The 22,294-nt window shown below is 38.5% G+C and overlaps 1 protein-coding gene across 23 annotated transcripts in view; it reads right to left on the minus strand.

Annotated features, from left to right (window-relative positions):
* ARPP21 (cAMP regulated phosphoprotein 21) overlaps positions 1 to 22,294 on the minus strand; it is a 181,253-nt gene that overhangs the window by 87,742 nt on the left and 71,217 nt on the right. For 17 of the 23 annotated variants that reach the window (XM_060308035.1, XM_060308034.1, XM_060308047.1 and 14 more), the window contains 6 exons: positions 21,823 to 21,967; positions 20,286 to 20,364; positions 19,558 to 19,617; positions 18,692 to 18,832; positions 6,071 to 6,179; positions 4,101 to 4,202 (listed from right to left, as the gene is read on the minus strand). In XM_060308035.1, the coding sequence (XP_060164018.1) occupies positions 4,101 to 4,202; positions 6,071 to 6,179; positions 18,692 to 18,832; positions 19,558 to 19,617; positions 20,286 to 20,364; positions 21,823 to 21,967 (636 nt within the window). The remainder of the gene's footprint in view (positions 1 to 4,100; positions 4,203 to 6,070; positions 6,180 to 18,691; positions 18,833 to 19,557; positions 19,618 to 20,285; positions 20,365 to 21,822; positions 21,968 to 22,294) is intronic. The other 6 variants (XM_060308052.1, XM_060308051.1, XM_060308050.1 and 3 more) reach the window with 1 other exon arrangement.

The raw sequence follows: 22,294 nt of genomic DNA on the forward strand, positions 1-22,294 counted from the left end.
TACGATTCAGTAACTGATGAAAATGTGTGTGTGTGTGTATGTGTGTGTGTGTGTATGTGTGTGTGTGTGTGTGTATAAAGTAGCATTAATAACTTACAAATTTTAATAGCAGAGAAAGATAAAATTGTCACCGTAATTAAGCCCAGGATTCAGAGCTGGCAGGTATATGCATTCTCAGATGTAAACAAAGGTCTTTTTTTTTCAAAAGGAGGAAAACGTTTTTGCTGATGGCTTACAGAATTCTCTTCCACGTGCCACCCCCAAGCCAGGTGGTGCCTCACACCCTCATCATCAGCTCTCCCTGAAGAATCCCAGCACATGCAAAGGAGACCAAAGATGAGGTCCTCCCCGAATCCCTATTTATACATAAATACCCTTCAGAAATCACCCTACAGGCAAAACAGGTCTCTCTCAAATATATTGCTTTATCAACTTAACCTTCCTAAAAGGAACAACATTGCATAGGATTAATCATAAAAGAAGTTGAAATTCTTTCCAAAGGAAACAAGAGCTATATTTCGAGTATTTCTGACAACAAAAGTACATTTATTTATTATTTGAGAACTAAATTGTTGTGTGCTCTAAATAACATTTTAGTTCCCAAATAATAGATAAATTGGTCTTATTTCAAGATACCAAAATTCTCAAACTATATTTGAAAAACTTTTTCTAGAAAACCCTGAAGTAATCTGCATATACTGATTGTGCACCTATGTACAAAAGCACACACACACACACACACACACACACACATCCTTAGAAACCAAGATACATTTGTAAAATATTCAAGAACGCTTCTAATTTTAAAATAAATCTGGATTTTGCTAAAGTGTAAATACCAGGAAGTATTTTTCTATAAATCTCTATTGTAACTTCAAGTAGAAAAAAAAATCCTACTTAAGTATATCAATATTTGAACCTCTTTGAACTACTCCACACTTAATAATTGGCAAAGGAAGCTGGTTATATTACCTCTGTTTTTAAATTATGAAGATGCTAAATTAAAGACCAGCTAAAAAAAAGATTAGATGCCTGTAACTTAATTTCCTTATGCTGGATTCTTTGCATTTGTTTTACAATTGAGTTAAGATACTTTAATTATTATCTTGTGAACCTCGACAATTTGGGCAGCAGTAATGATCATTTGGGAATCTGGAATTGCATGGGTGAAGGTTCCCTAAAGGGTCCTGTCTTTATGTTACTATATATATTCGAGAAAGTTCATATTGCTGTTATGTCCTTGAGTTTGTGTTATCCTGTTAGTACAGGGTGGTGCCCAGTGACCCCTGCCTTGTGTAGCACCTCCCACATGCACCAGGGCTGGTCTGCGTGCCAACAGAATACAGCAGAAGGGAAGGTAGGTCACTTCCAGGATCAGGTTATAAATGACTGTGGCTTCCAATTGGGATTCTTTCTTTCCCTCTCAGATCACTTGCTCTGGGGGAAGCTAGTTGCCATTCTGAAGACACCTGTCAAGTCTATGGAGAAGCCCACATCACTATGTGGGAAGTGAGATCTCCAGCTTACAGCCAGCAAAGAACTAAGGCCTGGAGATACTCGAGTGAATTTGGAAGCAGATAACCACTTCACCAAGCCTTCAGATGAGTACAGCCCCAGCTGACAGCTTGACTGTAACCTCATGAAAAGCCTTGAGTCAGAATCACTCAGCTAAGCCACTCCCAGATTCCTGACCCATGGAAACTGTGAGAGAAGCAGATTTTTGTTTGTTTGCTTTTTAAGCTGCTAAATTTGGGAATATTAATAGCTAAAACAGAGAATACCAGTCGTATGACTGCATTGTCTCTACAAGAGCTATCAGACTAGGGAGAAAGACATTTTGTTTTCCGTCTAGGAAAGTGGCTCTTAGTGGCTCATTTAAGCATCATGAAAACTTATAAGAATATGATAAACACTAGAGATCTTATCCTTAGAAAAATGCACATATGCTCATGAACATAATATTTTGCAGGTAATATCAGGGATTTTATTTGATCTCTGAAGCCCTTTATGAGTACACTCTGGGTACAGCATGCTGATTAAAAAACTACTGCCCTAGGAGATCAAGTGAAAAGCAGTGTCAGAAACAGGCAGTTTCCCACCTGAATCAGTAAAGCCAGAAGTGCTGGCCACCAGGCGTGACAGCCTATCAAAGGAGCTCAGGCCTCCACTCCCATAGGGAGAAGCAGCCACAGCGTTGTAGAGAAGGCTGCTGAATGATTTCATGGAATAAAAAGGCTATGACAATAGCTTTGCATTTAAGCTTTCTCACATTTAAGTCTGCTTTTACTTGTTAAAAAAAGTTAATACAGCATGTGGCCATAGAGGCTTTAAACAGGAACCCTTGCCTCCAATCTTTAGCCTGGAACCCAGGTCGCTTACGAATAATCTCCTTAAGATGGATGTGAGGAAATGCAATGTGTAAAGGGAGTCACGCTGACCCCTTCTCCCTTTGACGACCTCCCTATGGACACGAGAATACACAAATGAAGTACAGCAGGGCAAGTGTCACCCCCATCACAGGCATGCATCAGTGACGTTACTTACTGTCACCTGGCTCTTGAGTGTCTGGCAATGTGGCACAGCTTTGGCAAGAAAAAAAAAGAATAATGTTGTTTGTATATTATGTGGGTGATAAGTATTTGTTTATCAATGTAACAACTCATTCATAAACTATATGACTTGCCAGAACCAGACTAAGAGGGAAAAGGTGTGTGTGTGTGTGTGTGTGTGTGTGTGTAAGAGAGAGAGAGAAAATAGAAAATAAACTAGCCTTCAGAAATATTTCTCTTCTTGAAGGTCATCAGACAGGAACACTCTACCTCCAGTCCACAGTTGGCATCATTATAGTATCATGACTAGAAAAGATCCTCTCATTACTGCATTCTTGTATCCAGCAAACGTAAGGAAAGGTCTACCATGTGTCTTGCTGTCCTATGCACCCTCAATAATTCTGACCATAATAAAAGAATTTTCTAGAATCTTCTAGAATTATACCTGGACATCAGACAACTATGGCTACCTCCATCTCCTTCTCTCACACTCCTCTAATTCCCAAGCTCTGGGCCAGATTATTCAACTGAAAATTGTGTTTTAAGAAAGGCAGAGAGGATCTAGAGATCAGGGAGACTGGCTTGGGCTTAACACCTCTAGGGAGAGCAGTCCCCCTCCATGCTAGGCTGGCTTTGTAAGACATCCAGGAGTAAATCACACAGGAGGTCAGACGCTCCACCTGATTTAGTAACGCCAGAGGTGTTGGCAGCAGAGAGTCTACACAAAGGTGCTCACGGCTGTACCTCTGCAGAGAGAAGAGGCCACAGCATTTTAGGAGGGTGCCAGATGAGTTCATGGAAGGGAAAACCTATGGCAATAGCTTGTCCTTTTCATTTCATTGCATTTAAATCCAGTTTTTTTAAACCTTTTAATTTGTATTTAATTTAATTGCATTCAATTTTGGCCACACTGAGGAAAAAGATAAAAAAAAAACACAACCACATCTTCTTTGGGATTTGAACAATAAAAATTGTTTTCTGACTATATCCTTGAAAATTGTTCACAGAACTATTCGATCTGAAAATGGGGTGGGGGGGATGAATATCACTATTTAACTTTGATATAATAAAATGTCCATACTTGCTAAGATTGCAGAAAATTCTGTGTGTGTTTGTGTGTGTGTGTGTGTGTGTGTGTGTGTGTGTGTGTAAGATCAACGACTCTTCTTTCTTTTCCTGTAATTCTTTCCTGTGTACAATGTTGGTCTTAAAAAGACAACCGTGTGGTATCTGCTGGCTAATATGGACGTGAAGGGATTTCTGCAAATCTGGCAACCTCTCTCTGTACTTACGGTCTATTTCATTGACCAAAATGGTTATCTCTATTTCCCCACAGGTCATACCCTAGAGAACACATGCAAACCCTCGGCCCCTCCTCCATCACTTCCCTGAAGCAGGTCCTCTTCCAGAAACACCTCTAGTTTGCTGCCCTTCGGTTTGTTCCCTGCCTCCAGCTTCCCTCGTCCCTGCCAGCTCCCTGTCTGGGGAATGAGGCTGCCTTGCTGCTGACGGAAGGACCGCACTCAAGAGGCAATGAAAACAACTACTCACATCGTGTGCAAATATTCTCTCCCTCACTCTCTGATATTCCTCTTCTCTCTCTTCAATTGATTTACTTCGTCTGTCATCTCTAAATGGATGCATTCTGTTTTGCTGAACAGAAAAAAGAAATCAGGAGGGTTATCCAAGTTGAGCTGTTGGCAATCTGCAGTTAAGAAAAACTGTCAGCTGATAATAATAAATGTTCACTTAAGCAAATGGGGCGTGAAAAGCCTTACTCCCTCTGGTCCCTAAGGAAGCCGTGGTGGGGTACGTGTGTGGTGTGTGTGCCATGCAATGGCAGGGGATGCTTGTTACTCCTGCTTGCTCCCTTGCTGGATGCAAGTAGCATGGGAGTTTCTGGAGTGTAAGCTCCTGAATGTGCCTGAGGTATTCAGTCAGTTGGCTACGTGATGGGTCATGAGTCATGGGCTCTGTCTCCTTAGCAAACCTGTGTGATTTTGACTCCCCAAAAGGAGGCAGAATGGTGGTGAGAAAAGAGGAAGTGGCTAGTTCAAGATGGCTAAGAGAAGAAATGGTTTTGAAAACGTGGGGACCGGAGAAACAGCAAGGCGGTAAAGAAGGGAACAGGCAGAATGGAAGACGTGGATGCTACTTCTCTGCATCCTAACTTGTATTTTTATTCACTCAATGACTTATTCTGTGAATTGCGTCTGGGATAAAAAGAGGAACTAAATTCAAAAAGCTTGTCTGCTGATTAAGGTCGATGTCAAGAAATCTAACAATTCAAAGAACCCAGCATGAGGACTGCTGTTCTTCCCGCTGAGCCACTTCCTGTGTCTCTACCGCCCTCCCATCTTATTCCTGCCGTTCCTCCCCAAACGCCCTGCACTAACCACGTCCATCCATCCATTCAACAAACACCCACTAAGTACAGGACACGGGCACATGTTCCAGAGTCAACTCGAGCCATGGTGTGGTTTGATGGTGGTGGCAGGAAACGAGATACAAATGACGAACGGGTTTTTTTTTAAAAAAAAAGTGCGTCAGAGATGCACACACAGGCTCACGGTGACTCACTGTGGGTAATTAAAATAATAACTTGAGTGAGACGCAGATTGTCTTACCTTTCAGCATTCTAAAGCAAAGTCATTGCCAAAAAAAAAAAAATCTATTTGATTGTCAGAGACATAAAGGGTAACTGTAATGACATTTACATGACTTTCTACTGTTCCTTTTATCATTAAAATTTTGTTTTCTTTTGCCATTTACTTAGTTTTCTTCTTAATCACCCTGGAACCCACCCCCTCCATCCATAGAAAAGTCTCTCTAGCCTTGCTGAGGTCCCATGAGTAAGGCTACTCTAGAACAATGTAATGTTTTGTCACAAGCAAAAAACACGTAAGGAGGAAGTTCTGCTCCAGTTCGTGCAAAACAAGCAGACAACTGACATGGACGATAAAACACGGGAAGGGGAAGGGGTGGGGGACTAAAACCTGAACTCAATTCTTCGTTGTGAAGACTTATTTTAGGAGAGTTTGCAAAATCCACCTGGCCTCACCATAACAAGGTTTGTTGTTTACAGCTACATCAGTTGATCAGCGGTCCGTATTGACAATCCAGCTCAATGTGTGCACAACGGAAGGATAAAGCTGTAGGGAGGGGAACGACTGCCAGAGTTACACAGACACCTGGAAATGCAACTGACAAAGCTCTTCCCATCAGCTCGGAGCCTGCGGCATCCCAACCCCGCGAGACATGCAGCAGAGCCGGCGTCAAGCACCACCCATGCAGCCCAACACAGAGCCATCGCTGAAGCAACCAGGATGTGGTGTTTTGCTACCCACTGAATGCCAAAGAGGGAGGCAGGGGGGAGGGGGGCAGGAGGTTGGGGGGGGGACAGTCGTTTCAGAGGCAGGGGAGATTTGGGAGGGGGAGCCGGGACAACAGAATGACAAGAACATCAGGCAGCCCACCTTCAAAAACAACAACGTCAGCCACTCTCAAACTTGAGAACCAACCTGAGTGTCTTCTTTATCAATACTAGAGTTATCTCGCTTCAAGATAAACCGCTTCTGGGATTCTTCACCTTTTTCATCTTTTAAATGTTCACAAAACCTTTGCTCTGGTCTGCCAGCAAAGTAAAACATATCAATAAAAAAAGTTTTTCCCCCTGTTTAAAGTTATTTCTTAGTGTTCCCTCCCACCCCGCACAGTGGCATTCAACTTTAAAAAAAAGTGTACACGTGGTTTTGATACTAGAATTGCTGGCAATATACAGGTAGGTAATAATATGTCACTTCACAGGTGTTGTTTGAATACCTTTGGTTGTTTGGAATTCGGAGTCTTGTTTGCTGCATGCTGTTCACCATGGCTGAAGTTAAAAAAAAATTTTAAAGGCCTGAAAATATATAGTGTATAGATGTTTTCTATAGTTATTTTGACCTCCATCACTCCTGAATTCAATCAAGTCCCTGCCCATATTCTCAAGCAACTATACATGCTTAGAATTTGAGATTACCACATTAATTCACAAATGTCTGGAAACTAGAAGAACACTTTCTTTTATATCTTCCTATTATATCTTCCCTTTCAAGAGCCTTCTGAATCTGTAGTGAGAGAGAACCATCTACGAATTATTTCCATCTTTCTTTAATGACAAATGCTCTGGAATCTGGCTCCAGTAGACTCTGACATCCTTGACCATGTCTTATAAATCAGTTCAGTAATAGGGGAAACTGGATATATTTAGTTTAAACAACTTAATGTCTGATTAGCATGGGGAAAATGCTCCAAGCAGTTATACACTATTGATTAGTCAATTGATTTTTTTTAAGGTCCCCTTAATCATTTTGTATTATTACAGGAAAGGGCTCCACTTCCCTGTTAATCTCCCACAGGCATCACTGCACACCAAAGAACTCAATGAATGACTTGGGCTTGAGTTCATCCCAGAGGAAGTGCTAAAATGTTCATTCCCCAGTTTAGGAGCAGTTGTAATTTACGGCTGTCATTAAAGTGTCTCTCATGTCTGATGTATTACTCTGTAAGTCCCCTGGATTCAGTAATGTATCCAGTCATTGGGAAGCCATGTCACAGCATCTATTGTTTAATATGACCAGCAATTAAGGTGACCAGTAATTAAGGGAATCTCATCATTAGCTCCAAAATAAGCAAACAGCACTTTGAAAACAAAGGAGCAGTTTAACTGTATAATTCAAATCTTGATGAGAAGCATTGTTTCCTTAAACGCACATACATAAAGTATAATAATAATTGGGGAGCAGACAAAACCAGAAAACTGAAATAATACCAGTTATAGCTTCTAGAATTGTATATAATTTCTGCAAAGTGATATCATTATCTTATTCAATCCTTGCAAAAAAACTTTGATGTAGGAAAAGCAAATATTTTTTGCCTCTTTTACAGATAAAGAAACCATCCCTCGCTAAATCTTTTGACTCCAGTTTATAGATTCACCCACTAAGCCACAGGCATCAAACAGCCTATTCACATCCTTGCAGAGAAGTGATTCAGTCTCTCTCTGCTTCTGTTGTACTCAGTGGGCTGGAGGGCCTCACACCTCAGGATAAAGAACAAAAAATCTGCATCATATCATCTTCAATATCAATGTAAACGTTTTCCACCAAAATTAAGATGTAATAAAATATAGCAATTTGGAAGTGCGAATGTGACATTTTAACATCAGAACAGAGTAAATTTGCACTTTATAATGAAGAGGTCATTCACAGTAGAGAAATTAAATATATTTTGGTGGAGCACAGTCACAGGTCACTTCAATTACTTATTACGCTATGAAGTCCGACAATACTAGTGTGAATAGCTACAGGTCGCTGTAAACGAGAAAAATTCTCCAGGAGCTTTTCTTTTTTCTTTTTCTTTTTTTAGGAGCTTTTTTAAAGCTTCCCAACATTTTCAACCACTTAGGTGTTGTTATATTGTTTTCTTTCCTTTCTTCTTAATTGACGTATAGTAAATGTACAATATTATATGAGTTACAGGTGTACAATACAGTGATATCCAAATTTTTTTTAAAAAAGCTTTTTTAAAGCTTCCCAACATTTTCAAACACTTAGATGTTGTTGTATTGTTTCTTATGTAGATGTAAAATTAGGATATTAACTTAAGTACAAACGCTGATAGTATCAATACTAATTAAGCCTCTTCTAATAGCCCCAAGCTCTGTAAACCTGATAAACTCTAGTCAATGAAATGATTTGCTGACTGCTAAATATACAGATATATTTCTTTTATTTGTTGCTAATCATCTATAAACGTTCATTTAGAAATGAAATGGTCTAAGAATGTGAACTTTTGGATTCATGAGCATAAGGTGAATTTGCTTCAGACTAAATTCTTCTTGAGGCAGAAAATCATTTAGAGTGAGATTTCAGCATAGTAACCAGAGATAGAATGCAAGTTCCATGTGGGTAGGGACCTTGCTTTTTAAAAACTGAATCCTTAGTGCCTAGAACCGTGCCTGGCATATGGGAGGCATTTGGTTGGATGAATAAATGACTCAATGTATGAATGAATGAAAATTTAGCACAGCTATATACAAATCACAGTAATTCAGGGACAGATCAAAGAATCACTGAGTAAGATATACAGTCACAAATGTTTATAAAACAGAACAGGAGAGAGTTTGGTTAGTAGGAGCATAAATTCAAATTTAGAGGGACTTCCCTGGTGGTCCAGTGGTAAAGAATCCGCCTTACGATGCAGGGGACGCGGGTTTGATCCCTGGTCTGGGAACTAAGATCCAACATGCCGTGGGGCAACTAAACCCATGCACCACAACTACTGAGCTCCCGCGGCTCAACTAGAGCCCACGTGCTGCAAACTACAGAGCCCGCATGCTCTGGAACCCGCGTGCCACAACTACAGAGTCCACGTACCCTGGAGCCTGCCCACCACAACTAGAGAGAGAAAACCCGCCTGCCACAACTAGGGAGAGGCCCTCATGCTGCAATGAAAGATCCCGCATGCCTCAATGCAGATCCCGTGTGCCACAACTAAGACCCGATGCAGCCAAAAATAAATAAATTATAAATCTTAAAAAAAAAATTTAGACCATTAGGAACATCTTTAAAAATCAGATTTATGTTTGGCTTCAAGTCAATTGTGTTATTAAAGAAAAGCTTTTCACATTTGAGGATATCTTGGGAAAAGAGGTGGACATGGGAATTTTAGCTTTTCTAGTTTGGGAACTTCTCAGTTAAAATGTCATTATAGTTACGAGAGAGCTATTCAACCATTATTTTTGAAATGTCATCTGCGTTTCTTCATAGTGCTGATTTTCTTTTTTTCATAGCAGGAAAAATACATCCATCACATAAGCAAGAGTAGTCAAAGGAGCTTGTTTGAATCAATAATGGAAATATTATTTAGAACAACAATATTTGTTACTCTGATATAAATTATGCAAACTGCATCTTGCACGACTGCTTTTCAAGTATTTTGTTTAAATTTGTTTTCAAACATTAGAAACTAAAAGTCCAAATTACTAATTCCTTCTTGATTTTCCAAAAATATTTTGAAAGGTTAGAAAGTAACCATTTGAAGTTTGCATAAAAGGAATAAAATAAACCTAATAAGATTTTTCCAGGTTGATTTTATAGAGAATTACCTAGAGGTAAGGAGTAATTTTAGGTTTAAACTCATGCAGGCTATAGTTTATTACTGAAGTATTATATGTGATTACACTAAAAATTACTGGTAATGCACCATTATATTAGCACTTTTAAAAATCCTTTTTTACCACTAATTTAACATTATAGCAATATTATTTCTTAGCCATAAAATGAATGGAACTAAAGTAATATATCATGGACCTTTATTTAAAATGGTAATGAATTATTTTTAATGTATCAAGATGTAACTCTAAGAAAAACTCCTCAAGGCTTCAAAAGGTCAAGGTATTTATTAAATTAATGATAACTAGAGTTTACTATGTATCTCATGGCCATGCATTATACATGCCTACATTTTTTTTTCCTGGAACATTTCAGTCCATGAGTTATTATTTTTAGCTGTCTCTTTATCATTATCAAAAAGCAGAGAAAACAAATTTAAGGTTTCTTCTTTTTTTTCAAAATTTATTTATTTTATTTTATTTATTTATTTTTGGCTGTGTTGGGTCCTCATTGCTGTGTGCAGGCTTTCTCTAGTTGCGGCAAGCGGAGGCTACTCTTCCTTGTGGTGCATGGGTTCCTCATTGTGGTGGCTTCTCTTGTTGCAGAGCACAGGCTCTAGGCGTGCGGGCTTCAGTAGTTGTGGCACGTGGGCTCAGTGGTTGTGGCTCATGGGCTCTAGAGCACAGGCTCAGTAGTTGTGGCGCACGGGCTCAGTAGTTGTGGCTCACGGGCTCTAGAGCGCAGGCTCAGTAGTTGTGGTGCACGGGCTTAGTTGCTCCGTGGAGTGTGGGATCTTCCCGGACCAGGGATCGAACCTGTGTTCCCTGCATTGGCAGGCGGGTTATTAACCACTGCGCCACCAGGGAAGTTCCTAATGTTTCTTCTTGATTAAAAAAAAAATAGTTTCCTCTTCTTAAGTTTTTTAAAAAAGTGTTTTCCCACAATTCATAGCAGGGTCTACTGTGACACTCATTGATCATGTGTGGTGAGCAGTACTGGCATTTCCATTCTGTCTTGGCATCCCCAGTCAAACTTTTCAAAAGTTAGAACTAACTCTTCATTGTTCCTTATTAGACAGAGCTCATGAATTGACAGGCAGTATGGCTGAATGAAATACTGTGTAAGACCATCAAACTCTATCTTCTCGTCAATTGATTCCAATTTTAGTTAGATTTCTTTCACCTGAACCTTAAAAAAAGCTGAGGATGCTTTATTATTTTTAAAAAATCTTTTTGATCTACAAGTATTTTCAGTGGTTTACTCTCACTGCCATTTGGTTTCCATTTTTTGAAACCAAATGTATTACTTCTCATCCAAATAGTTCAGTTTAATCCCTCCCCTCACATACGCACAAATGAAGAATTCAATTCTGCTAAATGCGGAGGAGCACAAAGGGACATCTTTGAATTTCATACTGAATAATGGAAAGATGGTCATCAATATGCATGAAAGGTTGCTGTGCACAGCAGGGTGAAATATTTTGATGTCAAAGACATTCATCAAAAATATTTTAAGAGTCAAACATATTACAGAAGTCTGAGTGGCCCTGTTCCCTTAACACGTGGAAATATTCAATTACGATACTGACAACTGATATCTCTTATTTAAAAAAGAAAGTCCTATGTTCTTTACATATTTCATGATTTCCACTTCCACCTTGTCATTTTATACCATTTTATTCTCTTTTAAATGAGACTACGCCTTAAAAATTCAGCATTCTAGCATTTAAGTTTGGAAACCAAACATCTTCAACCAACAGACTACAACTTCTCTTTCTACTCTATGCCCCAATTCCACCTTTCCTGAAGTCATGGTGACACACTCACGGCCTCTCCACTAGCAGAAATCTTTTTTTTTTGGTCATTTGTATATGTTCTCTGTTGAAATTTCAGTTCATTCTATTGACCATTTTTATTTTTTGAATTTTATTTATTTTTTATACAGCAGGTTCTTATTAGTTATCTATTTCATACATATTAGTGTGTATATGTCAATCCCAATCTCCCAATTCATCCCACCACCACCACCTTCCCCCACCACTTTCCCCCCTTGGTGTCCATACATTTGTTCTCTAGAAATCTTAAGATTAATAAGACACAGGAAATACACCAAGAAGATTCATTGTACACAGCCAGGCTCTGGCCTTCAAGTATGCCCTACAACTTCCCCCAGGGAGAGTGCTAATGTGACTGCTCCTACTAAAGGTGGATCTGGAAGCAACAAAGGGAGTCTGCAGAAACTGGGCCTAATTCTGCTCCCTACAGGAGGCCAAGGTGCTGATGGAAGGAACCAAATCACTGTAATCTGGCTCCCTCCAAACTACTCTACATACAGGAAAAGACTATATGTAGTATTTATATGTATAGTGAACCTCCCTCTAAACTCTCCCGAACTGTATAATACAGATAATGTCTTTACACATCTATACACACAGGCTTGCACTCACACAACCATGTAAACCTCAGTCTTAGCTGAGTGGCAGTAGCCGTGGATTTCAGTCTTGATCTTCTGTGAAATGGCCAGGTAAGATCAAGACACGAACCTCGGTTTTCTCTTCTGTAAAACAGTCTAGCTTTATCTACCTAGAATGTTGTGAGCTAGACAGATAGATAGATAGATATACAGATATTTGGAAAGTATTATTACTGCATGGGAAAGCTCTTTTTAAAAAAAGTTATATTAAGGATATTAACATTATAGAAGGTACGTGCATGTTTCATTTCCAAAATTAAACAGTAACTTATATGTTCAACACTCCAAGACCCATAAATAATTTCAAGTTGTGAAAGGAACACAGCACACTTATTTTCTCTCCTCACAATGTATGTCTGTCTATCTACAGACACATGTTCTCTGAGGTATTTGAGAATAATAATATGAGAAAATATATTTTGAGAGACATGATGCAGAGTTTGACCAATGTTAATAAATAAATGTCTTAACTTTGAGCTGGACTATTGTTTAAAGAACTAGGTTGTCTGTTCAGTAAATAAAATCCCACGGTTTTCCTGAGAGTAATGTGATTCTTAGTTAGGTTTCTGACCTTTGGCTTAAGGTCAGATGATTTTTCAATGCTATTCCTATAAAAAGTGCAGAGTAAAGTTGTCCTGTTTAGAAATGACAGGATGCCAACCAACCGCTCACAGATTTCCAAGAGGCACTTGAAGGGATGCTTAGTCCTCTTCAGAGGACTAGTAAGCAAGCATCATACCAGGACGCTGCTCAGTTTATTCCTGGTGCCACTCACATTCCGAGACAAAGGAAAAGAAATACAACAGATGTGGGAGGAAAAGTATGGGTTTTTTTGGTTTGTTCTGGTATAAATGCACTCCATCACCTGCAGGGAGTGAGTGCTTAAGGGTCAAGAACTGATGACTCCCATCTTCAACCTGAGTCCCTTCAGGAAACTAAGCAGAACAGACGTCCGCTGACCCTGCTGTGCTGCTGGCCACTCCTCTCTGGTCTGCCCCCTGAGAAGGGGGCAGTCCCCCAGTCCTTTTCATAGGGCAGTCATCATCCATCACCTCAGGGATTCTTAGCAAAGTCAACTGGGCTCAACTGCTTCACTTAGAGAGAGGCTTTGCTTAGCACCAGAACAAGTTTCATGGTTCTTGTGATTTACCTAATAGCCAGCTCAGTGCATCACCCTTTCTGCAACAAACAAGCAAACTACCACAGTCACTATAACGCCGCTCATCACTCCAGGCCAATACCCACGTCCACACCTCTCAGGAATCGGGACCTTGTGCTCTTGAGCACTGGACTCTTAAGGTGTCACCTCCAACCTCTGCCTTTGAGCCACTATTCTTGTTTCATGGTTGCAGGGGCCTGTATCCTCTTTCCGCAGTAGATCTGCCATTTCCTTTCCTTGCTTTGCACTCTTAAGAGTAGGGGATTGGAGGCAATGACAGTGGGTGGATGTGAAAGACAAAAGAAAAAAATATTCAAGAGATGACAACATTTTAACATGAAAATTATCTGGAGCTAGTTAAATGGTTACTCTGACATATGCAAAGACATTCAGATACACGTGGGATTTTCTCTGCCTATGACTGATCTTGGCCCTTTGGAAAATACTAGTCAAAGTAGATGGTTTCTCGTCTCCATATGATACACCCTGAGCATACATCTTTTCTCTAAGAAGGAGAAAATGGGAGGGGCGGGCGGGTAAAAATTATCTAATAAGAGAACAATGAGCTGCTTTGGGCTAAACACGTAGAAAAATAAGCAAAAGAGAAAAAGTGAAGATCAGAGAGAGAAACAAAGAGAAGAATAAAGCTTCTCATAAAGAAAATAGACACATATATTTGTAACATTTAAATATTTTTTAAAAAGCACTGTTCATCTTTTAGCCTCAATCCTCAATACTTATCAAAAAAGTAACATGATAGAGAGTAAATACATTCTAAATATCATTTGCACTACCAAATTGCACAGACCCTAGTACCTCTGCCCCAGATTTCCAAGGGGCTCATTTGGTGTCACCACCTAATCTGACAGTTAACAAAGAATGTCAACAGAAAAAATTTAAAAGTGCTAGAGAGTGAAACATATTTCTAGCAATAAACGGGGGAAAGAGAGCCCAACAAAAGCTGAAAAAAACAAAACAAAACAAAAACACGTAGTGAGCCTCAGCTCAAAAACTCTGTTATTTCAACAAAAAGCAGTCAATTCTAATGAGAGGCATCCCCAATCATTCAGATCCAATTCGTGGAACAACAGATGTGCTGGATGGCTGTAGGCGACATACACTCAGCTGTTCTCACCCTGGCTAGCCCTGAGAATCAACAAGGATGCAGTGGTGCCAGGCTAAGGTGACTTTCCTTTGCTAAAGTCTCTAAAGTGCATCAGTTCACTCAGAAGAAGGCACCTTTTTGGAACGTATCCCAAATGAACATGATTCTTATTTTCTACTCTCTCAGGACTACTACATCCTTAACCCCATGCTCCTGTGGCTATGACATGAAAACATGCATTTGGACAATTGAATTGCTTGGAGCAGTCATTTTGTATTAACACAATGGATACGTTTATCTCCTGTACCGACATTATCCATAAGCGTAGCTTTTTCATTCTTGAAAACACAGATCGAAATGGAGTATAGGAAGTTTCCACTGGATGGCTATCACCCCCTACCAAATACGGCATCTTCTTCTCCCCAAATATCACATCTTGTAGCAGTGATAAATACAGAAAATCTGGCAAGAACTATCATTTTGTAGGAAGTCTCTGTTATTTATTGATACCACTGAGTTAATCTTCAAAGAGATCTTCTCCCTCAATCATTGTTTCTTATCAGACAACAAAAGACTTAAGAGTTGAAAATCCCAACCAATCCAGGAGATCTTGAGGATTTTGCCCAAGATGTTTTGGATGTTTTTGCTTTAAAGAGAGTTAGATTATTTAAGAAAATTGTTCTCAGCATTAGACATACTGGTTTAGATCCCAGCCACACTGAGCATTGCTTCTCTGTAAGTCCAAAATTGAACTTGAGTTTGTGCTTAATGTTCTTCTTCTGTAAAATGAACCTCTAATGACTTATGTTATATGTTTTTAATATTAAATGAAATAATATACATTAAATAAGAGGTAAAGTACCCAGTGCAATTGAACAAACATTAGGTAATGTTCGTATAAGAGATTATACCACTTAACTAACTGAGAAGTCTGAGATAAGTTTTTTCCATCATGAAAGGATGGATGTATTATATCTGAAGACATTAGAGAAAATACTAGAAGTGAGTGTGGTACACACACGTGTATGTATAATCCTCATAGTCTGCTGTCGTGACTTAAATATTTTGAACTTCAGGTGAAACTATTTTCTCTCCATGCAAAACTTAATATTTTCAAGTCACATTCTATAATTACTTGAACTGCTGACAATCTAGAAAAACAGGGATTCTGGAAATAAATCCCAGCCAGTATCTAGCTGATATGCATCCACGCCAGAGGAACACCTTATTACGCCAGCTCAGTGTCTTTGAAAAAGAAAAATTAAAAGTTAAATAAGAAAGTGTTTTCTCTCCCTCAGCCCTCTAGTTCATTTTTATATCTTCCATCCACGTTTTTCTGCATTTCTCCCAAGCTGCAGTGCCATTTAAAATATGCATTTGTAATGTATTTGCTTCAGAATAGCATAAAACTGTACACACTGAAAAGGTATTCCTAAAACACAAAACCCACAAGGAACCATCTGAGGAATTTCCATCTCAGCCTCCCTCCTTTATAGAAATGGCAACATTTTCATCTAATAATATATCTAAATCAATACGGTCCCCACGACCATCACATGCCAATTGCGCTGATGGCACAACTCCTGAAATTTTCAGAGTCAAAGAAACGCCAAGACACCTAGAACTGGAAGAGATGTTCCCTTTCAAACTTCAACTCCATGAGAACATGGCAACAGACTTCAAACATCAAATGCATCATTTCCCACAGAACAATATTTATTTCTCCTTTCTGAAACTGCCCAAAGTGATTCAGGTCCTGGAAATGTGACTTGTTAAGGACATTTGTAAAAGGACATTTAATTCATCCTTTTCTCTTGTCCTAAAAGATATTAACCTCTCCCATCCCCATCTCAACCCCGGCAAGAGCCACTCAAATCGCGGACGGTCAGAAAGGCATCTGGAATAGGACAGTAGGCCTTGACAACTGTGGATGAAAGAGTATTAAGCTCAGCTCTTCAGAAAATACCTTGATTGTCCGTGACATACGGTCATTTTTTTTGTTTAGGACTCACAGAGGGAGGATCAAGAGCAGGAACCAGGCAAAATGTCTAGCAGCCTGGGCATTTTGTCGTAGCAGCAATACCTAAAGGTGTACCCTGCATAAACTCTCCTTCTGCTCTTCCTGGAGGCATGAACACATGGGGTCTATTGGAAACTGGCCATTAAAAAAAAAAGAAAAAGAAAAAGAAAATCTAGTGCTCTTTTGGAAGTGAAGAAGTCTGATATTATGATAACAGGATGCTCACTGGCAGAAAATAAAAGGTTTGAGGGACAAATTATGTCCTTTAGTGGTATATGGAAACTTGCAAGAATCATAAGGATTTCGAGAAGAGCTGACCAATAGAACTTTCTGAAGAAATGGGAATGTTCTATATATGCTGGAACAGGTGCACTTGAAATGTGGCTAGCCTGACTGAGGAACTGAATCTTAATGCTCAACTTTTATTTAAATTTAATTAACTTAATTTAAAATGTAAATAGTCATACATAAGTAGTGACTACTACATCGAACTGAGCAAGTTCAGAGTCATCACTCCGAGTTTACTGAGAGCCTTTATACACCAGTTTATTTTCTCAAAAACTGTTATACAAGGAAACAGGTCTCAAACATGTGTATTAATATCTATGACTATGCGATTGCAAAATCACAGTGAATTAAACATAAATGCACTATCTCTACTAGTTGAAACTGTACCAATCTACTTGACCTATGGGCTTTTTCCATGTCAGTTATGGCCTTACAGAGAAAGAGGTGAAATTAGAAGGAAAGAGTCACTTGCTTGCCTATTTTGCAATCAGTGTGTCCCTGCATTAGTATCAGAACGTCATAAGAAAAACCAGAATGGAGAGTGAAAAACAACAGCAACAACCAGGAGTATCTGATGGAGAGGGAAGATGTAAAGCATTAAAGGACAGTAATCTTTCATTCCTACTACTGTTCAGAATAGGAGGTCCATGTGCCAACAATCAGATAAAGTGGAAAGCTAATACATTTTAAGATGTATTTTGCCAGCACAGTAGAATGCAACCACAGGACCCAAGAATTCTGAAGCTCCAAGGGCCTTTAAACATTATCCATTTCAAACTCTCCTGCAGATAAATAAGTAATTTGAAGCCCAGAGAAGTGAAGTGTTCAGTGTTCCTGAGATAATAGCCAACCTCAGTCCCAGATCTCCTAGTCTGAGTTCTCTCCACTATGACTTTCACGCTCATTCTGCTGAACACAGAATGAGTCTTGAGCAGAGAGAGAAAGAGCCTCATCTCCATCCCAACAAGTCCCAACCTCCGGTGAGTAGAAAATAATGTTTTAACCATGTTGCTGTGCTTGATACAAAAGTTCCCTTCACCAACACGGCATTCCTAAAAACCATGCAGTTTACACAGTTTACCAAACACTGTGAAAAAAGAAATTATAATACACAGATGTCTTAAGAGAATGCTTTATATAGGGACGGTTTTTGAGTTTAATGTGTATTTTTGCTATGAAGGTGGTTTGTGCTGTACTTAAAGGAGATATGAGTTCAAGAGAGACGGTTCCAAATTACCAAAGCAAATGACTACTCATCTTATGCTTTTTGGTGACTCAGTGGCACCATGAAAAGTCATTAAGATAGAAGCAAACAATTACTGAAAGGAGCAAAACCAAACAAGCAACCTCCTTTTAGATCTAGAACTTAGATATTAGCCAGCTCAAAAACTCTCATTTTACAGGTGAAAAAACTGAGATGGCAGATTTTAAATGACTTGTTTCAAGTCACACAGCTAGTAAGTAAAAGAATTGAGTCTTAGAGGCAGGACTTTTGTCTCCAGGTTTGGAATTTTTTGTTATTCTAAAAACCACACTAAGATCGATGTCTATAAAACAGAAAAACAAAGAAAAGGACAATTATCCTACGTATGTCATTATTGTTTTAAAATGTCTGTTATTTTTCATTGGAGGTATATTTGACATAACACGTTCCATGTTTTGTATGTAATCACAGGGATTACTGATGGAAGGAAGAAAATTGCGTTTCACGAGTTATGTAAAAGATCAGGCAATAAATACACAGTACGGCCTAAATTTTATCGACTTTCCTGGTCCTCAGACAATCTTCTACAGATAAATGCCACTACTGCTGATAAGAGCAAGAGATAAATAATACTGCACATTTTAAATGCCATGTACTTTGAATTTTATACTGTGCTCTTATAAATGAATCCACAAGAGAGAAAGCAAATGCTAAATAAATACAGTGGTGGGGCTTACATTCTTGTGTTGCTGGTTTTGTTGATGATGACAGATTTCCCTGTTTGATCCACGTTGTGATCCAACCCAAAGTAAGCTGCCACTCGATGGACAAGCATCCTCTGATAGGACGACATCTGAGGAAACTTTTTATAATGATTACTGGAAAGGAATACAAGAAACAGCAGCATCAGCAAATTCGTTTCTGGTCTGTAGTACCTTTTAGAGGCACACCAACAAAACCAGTTCTTTTTCATCCAAACCATTAAGCTTATTTCATTTCTGGCATCACGTGAGGTCCTCATTTCCAGACACATTTTCCACTGACAGATGTACTGATTAAGTTACAATAAGTGTTTTTGTTTTATAGTTGCACATTTCTCAGACCACAGAGAACTTAATGTCCACTGTAAAGTGTTCTGTTTTGGTCCAGGATACCTTATCAACAGAGCCAGGCACAGGACAAATGACATGACATAATACGGGACTGCAGATGCCTATCTGGAGATATGTCATTACATGGTTGACACTGAAAGCAGTACAATTATTTCCAGGCATAACTGACTACAGCCAGCTGGCGCCCATTAAAAAACTATAATAAAAATGAAAAGGGTCGCTTCTTGTTACTGCTACTCTATGCTAATCAGTGGCCCCCTGTTTATAGCCGTTTTGTCAGGAATTTAACAAGCGGGAGCACACACGGTCCAAGCAACAATTCCCATCAGCACATAGCTCCTAACTCCAATAGCATCTCTATTTAATGAGTCAGCAAACACGTTAAATAATGTTTTATCTATCCCTAAAAATCTTTCCAGAATGAATAATTAAACCCAAATACCAAACTAAGACATATCAGATTAATTAACCGGCATTGCAATTTAACATACTTGTTGTCACCAATGAAATCAATAATTTCCTGCTCCATTTTCAAGAGTATCATCCTGTCTCTGCAAAATAAATGTTAAAATGAAAAGGCTTTATGTACTTTCCATTCCCAAAGACTTAACAATTTCATTTATATGTATGGAAAAGATTGTTTAAATCTATGTGGCTACAAATCAGTATCTAACTCTTCTCTGGAATATGCTGTCCAAATACCTGTAATTCCATTCTGTTTAAGATTATTTCTCATCTCATTTGTTAAGTATTTTGTAATATTGAAACTCCTGTAGTTTTTAATATTAATTAAAGCATGCAAGGTATTAGGCCCATAAAACACATCAAGTAAATTTTATATTTTAAATTGATAGGAAACTGGAACAAAGCTAAGCCTAAGTAGTTGGTTCTATAGCTGTACTGATGCATATTTGGTTTATTTGACATTGATTCTCATCCTCTATTTTTTCCCCTTAATCAGTATCTCTTTGTGACCAGAAAAGCAGAACTTGTAAACTGTAATTTATTCATTGGCTAAGTACCCAGGAATTAAGACTATTTATACACAGTACACATGCAAACTATTTGCAGAAAAAAGAAAATACAAGAGACAGTTTAAGACATCAGAGAAGAAGCCTGCCTTTTACAACTCTCTTCTTAGAAGTGTTTGGATTAATGAGTTTGATTGTAATATTCTACTTGACTCTTCTAGAAATGAGAGGTTTACTTAATAATTTACCTGGAATTATTCTTTAATGTGTTAATCAGAAACTCGTGTAAGTCTATGCCTGTAGAATCCGTATATTCTTGGCTGCAATCTGAAACAAATAGCAGGATGGAGTTGTCAGAAAGGCCGATGGGGAGGTGGGGTGGAAAAGGTTTTCCCAACCTTTCCCGATCCCTTTTGCTCAGGTAAACTTTAGGTGAAGCTATTGGTGTGAAAGATACATGTTACAAAACTAGCAACCTGGTAATATTACATCAGGATGAAAATTAGATTCGGGGATTGAGAACACCCAGTAAATTCCCAGTGTGAAAAGACCCAACTGTCATAGGAGAGGAAGTGGGCACAGTCTGGGTGGGTGGGTGGAGTCAAATGTCATGTGTTCATTCTGTGCTGTCAATCAGCAAGGGCACGACCTCCCTGTGACAGTGAGGGGTACTCCCAACCCACAGAGAGAGCTCTCAAGAGTTTGAGATACCATGGAACTCTCTTTCTCTTAAAACAGAGAAGGCAAAAACTGAAAGTTCTGTTATAAGACTGTCTAAATAATAATCAATACAAAGTATAGGAGGGCACTAAATATTTCCAAGTCTTTCAAGTCTTTTGATGCTGGCTAAAGCTTAATTTCTAAAGCCATCTTAGGAAGCTGTACTTTTTTACTCTTGGATACACCTTGGTTTTAGATATTCAGCAGCAGAGATAATCATTATAGGCAGATATGTGGTTATAGAGCATAATATGAGAAGTAGTTGTCATTTCTCAGCTCATCAGATGCCCTATGCTCCTTCAGTTATTTTTTTAAAAAATAGTCTACTGCCAAGCTATTTATTCATGGTATTCTTCATTTCAACTTAGTTTTGTTTTTCCCTCTCTCTCTTTTTTTGGTTTTAGTTTTGTATAATTATACGTAAGGCAACAATTTGAAAAGCCCGGATTGTAGATTTGGGGGTTTTAGAAGGAATAACTTTTGGGGAAGAATTTTTATTGAAGTAGAAGTGTGTATATTTTAAATGAGACATTATGGAGCAGTATATGGGTTGCAGAGACCAAATTCATCTGTGCCAGATAAAATGTTAATATGTGTTCCATTGACATTGGTATATACATCTGTGCTTTGGGGATAACAACACTTACCACTTATCGACTGAGAATTGCTAATCCACTATCTGTTTCTTAAGATAAACATGAAAGTTAAGATATAAAACTGGGTACTATTACTGTTCATCAATTCGAGTTAACTGGACTAATAAACCTGAATTAAGAACATATTTATAGTCACTCCCTTGTACAAACTTCTCATTGAAAATAGGATATCCAAACGAATATCCAAAGAAATATGTGATCCTAAAAGTAACCTTTCTAGATACACAAAAATGACACCATGAACAGAAAAAAAAAATCAAGGTCACATCACCTTTTACACACACACATACGTACACATATAAAATTATATGCAGAATTTGGTGGGAGGTGACATGTGTGTAAAATCTATAATGTATTCTGTGACTATTTATGCGTCCAAATTAAGTTAAGGAAACATTTTCACATTCACCTTTTGATAACATTCTGATCTTGGGTTTTTCACAGGTTTTATCTTTGTTTTTATCCTTTTCTTTTTCTCTTTCAGAGTCATCTTTCCTAGATTTATCATCCTCTTGCAGGCTGGGAAAACTGGAAAGCTGTAAATGAATTGATTCCTGTTGGGGAAAAAATATAATAATTTAGGGCCAGATTTAAGAATCTCTGTCTGGTTTCCATTTTGCATAGAGATTATTAAGAACAGGAAAATGAAAGCCAGGTGCAGATTTTTTTTTTCTTAAATGGTAAAAAATTAAACCTGTCAGAAAAATAATTGCCCTTTAAGGTGAATTAAACTTCAGAAGTCAATGGAAGGTCATGAGAAGTATATAGTACTAAAACTTTGCCTCATGAATATTAACCATAAGCAAGTTAAATTTCCGTAGATAACAACACTGATTTTCTCTACAGGTTTATTTTTAAACACCTAGGAAAAATTTTCTTTA

The sequence above is a fragment of the Globicephala melas genome, chromosome 11 (genome assembly GCF_963455315.2).
Source record: "Globicephala melas chromosome 11, mGloMel1.2, whole genome shotgun sequence".
NCBI classification, from domain to species: Eukaryota; Metazoa; Chordata; class Mammalia; order Artiodactyla; family Delphinidae; genus Globicephala; species Globicephala melas.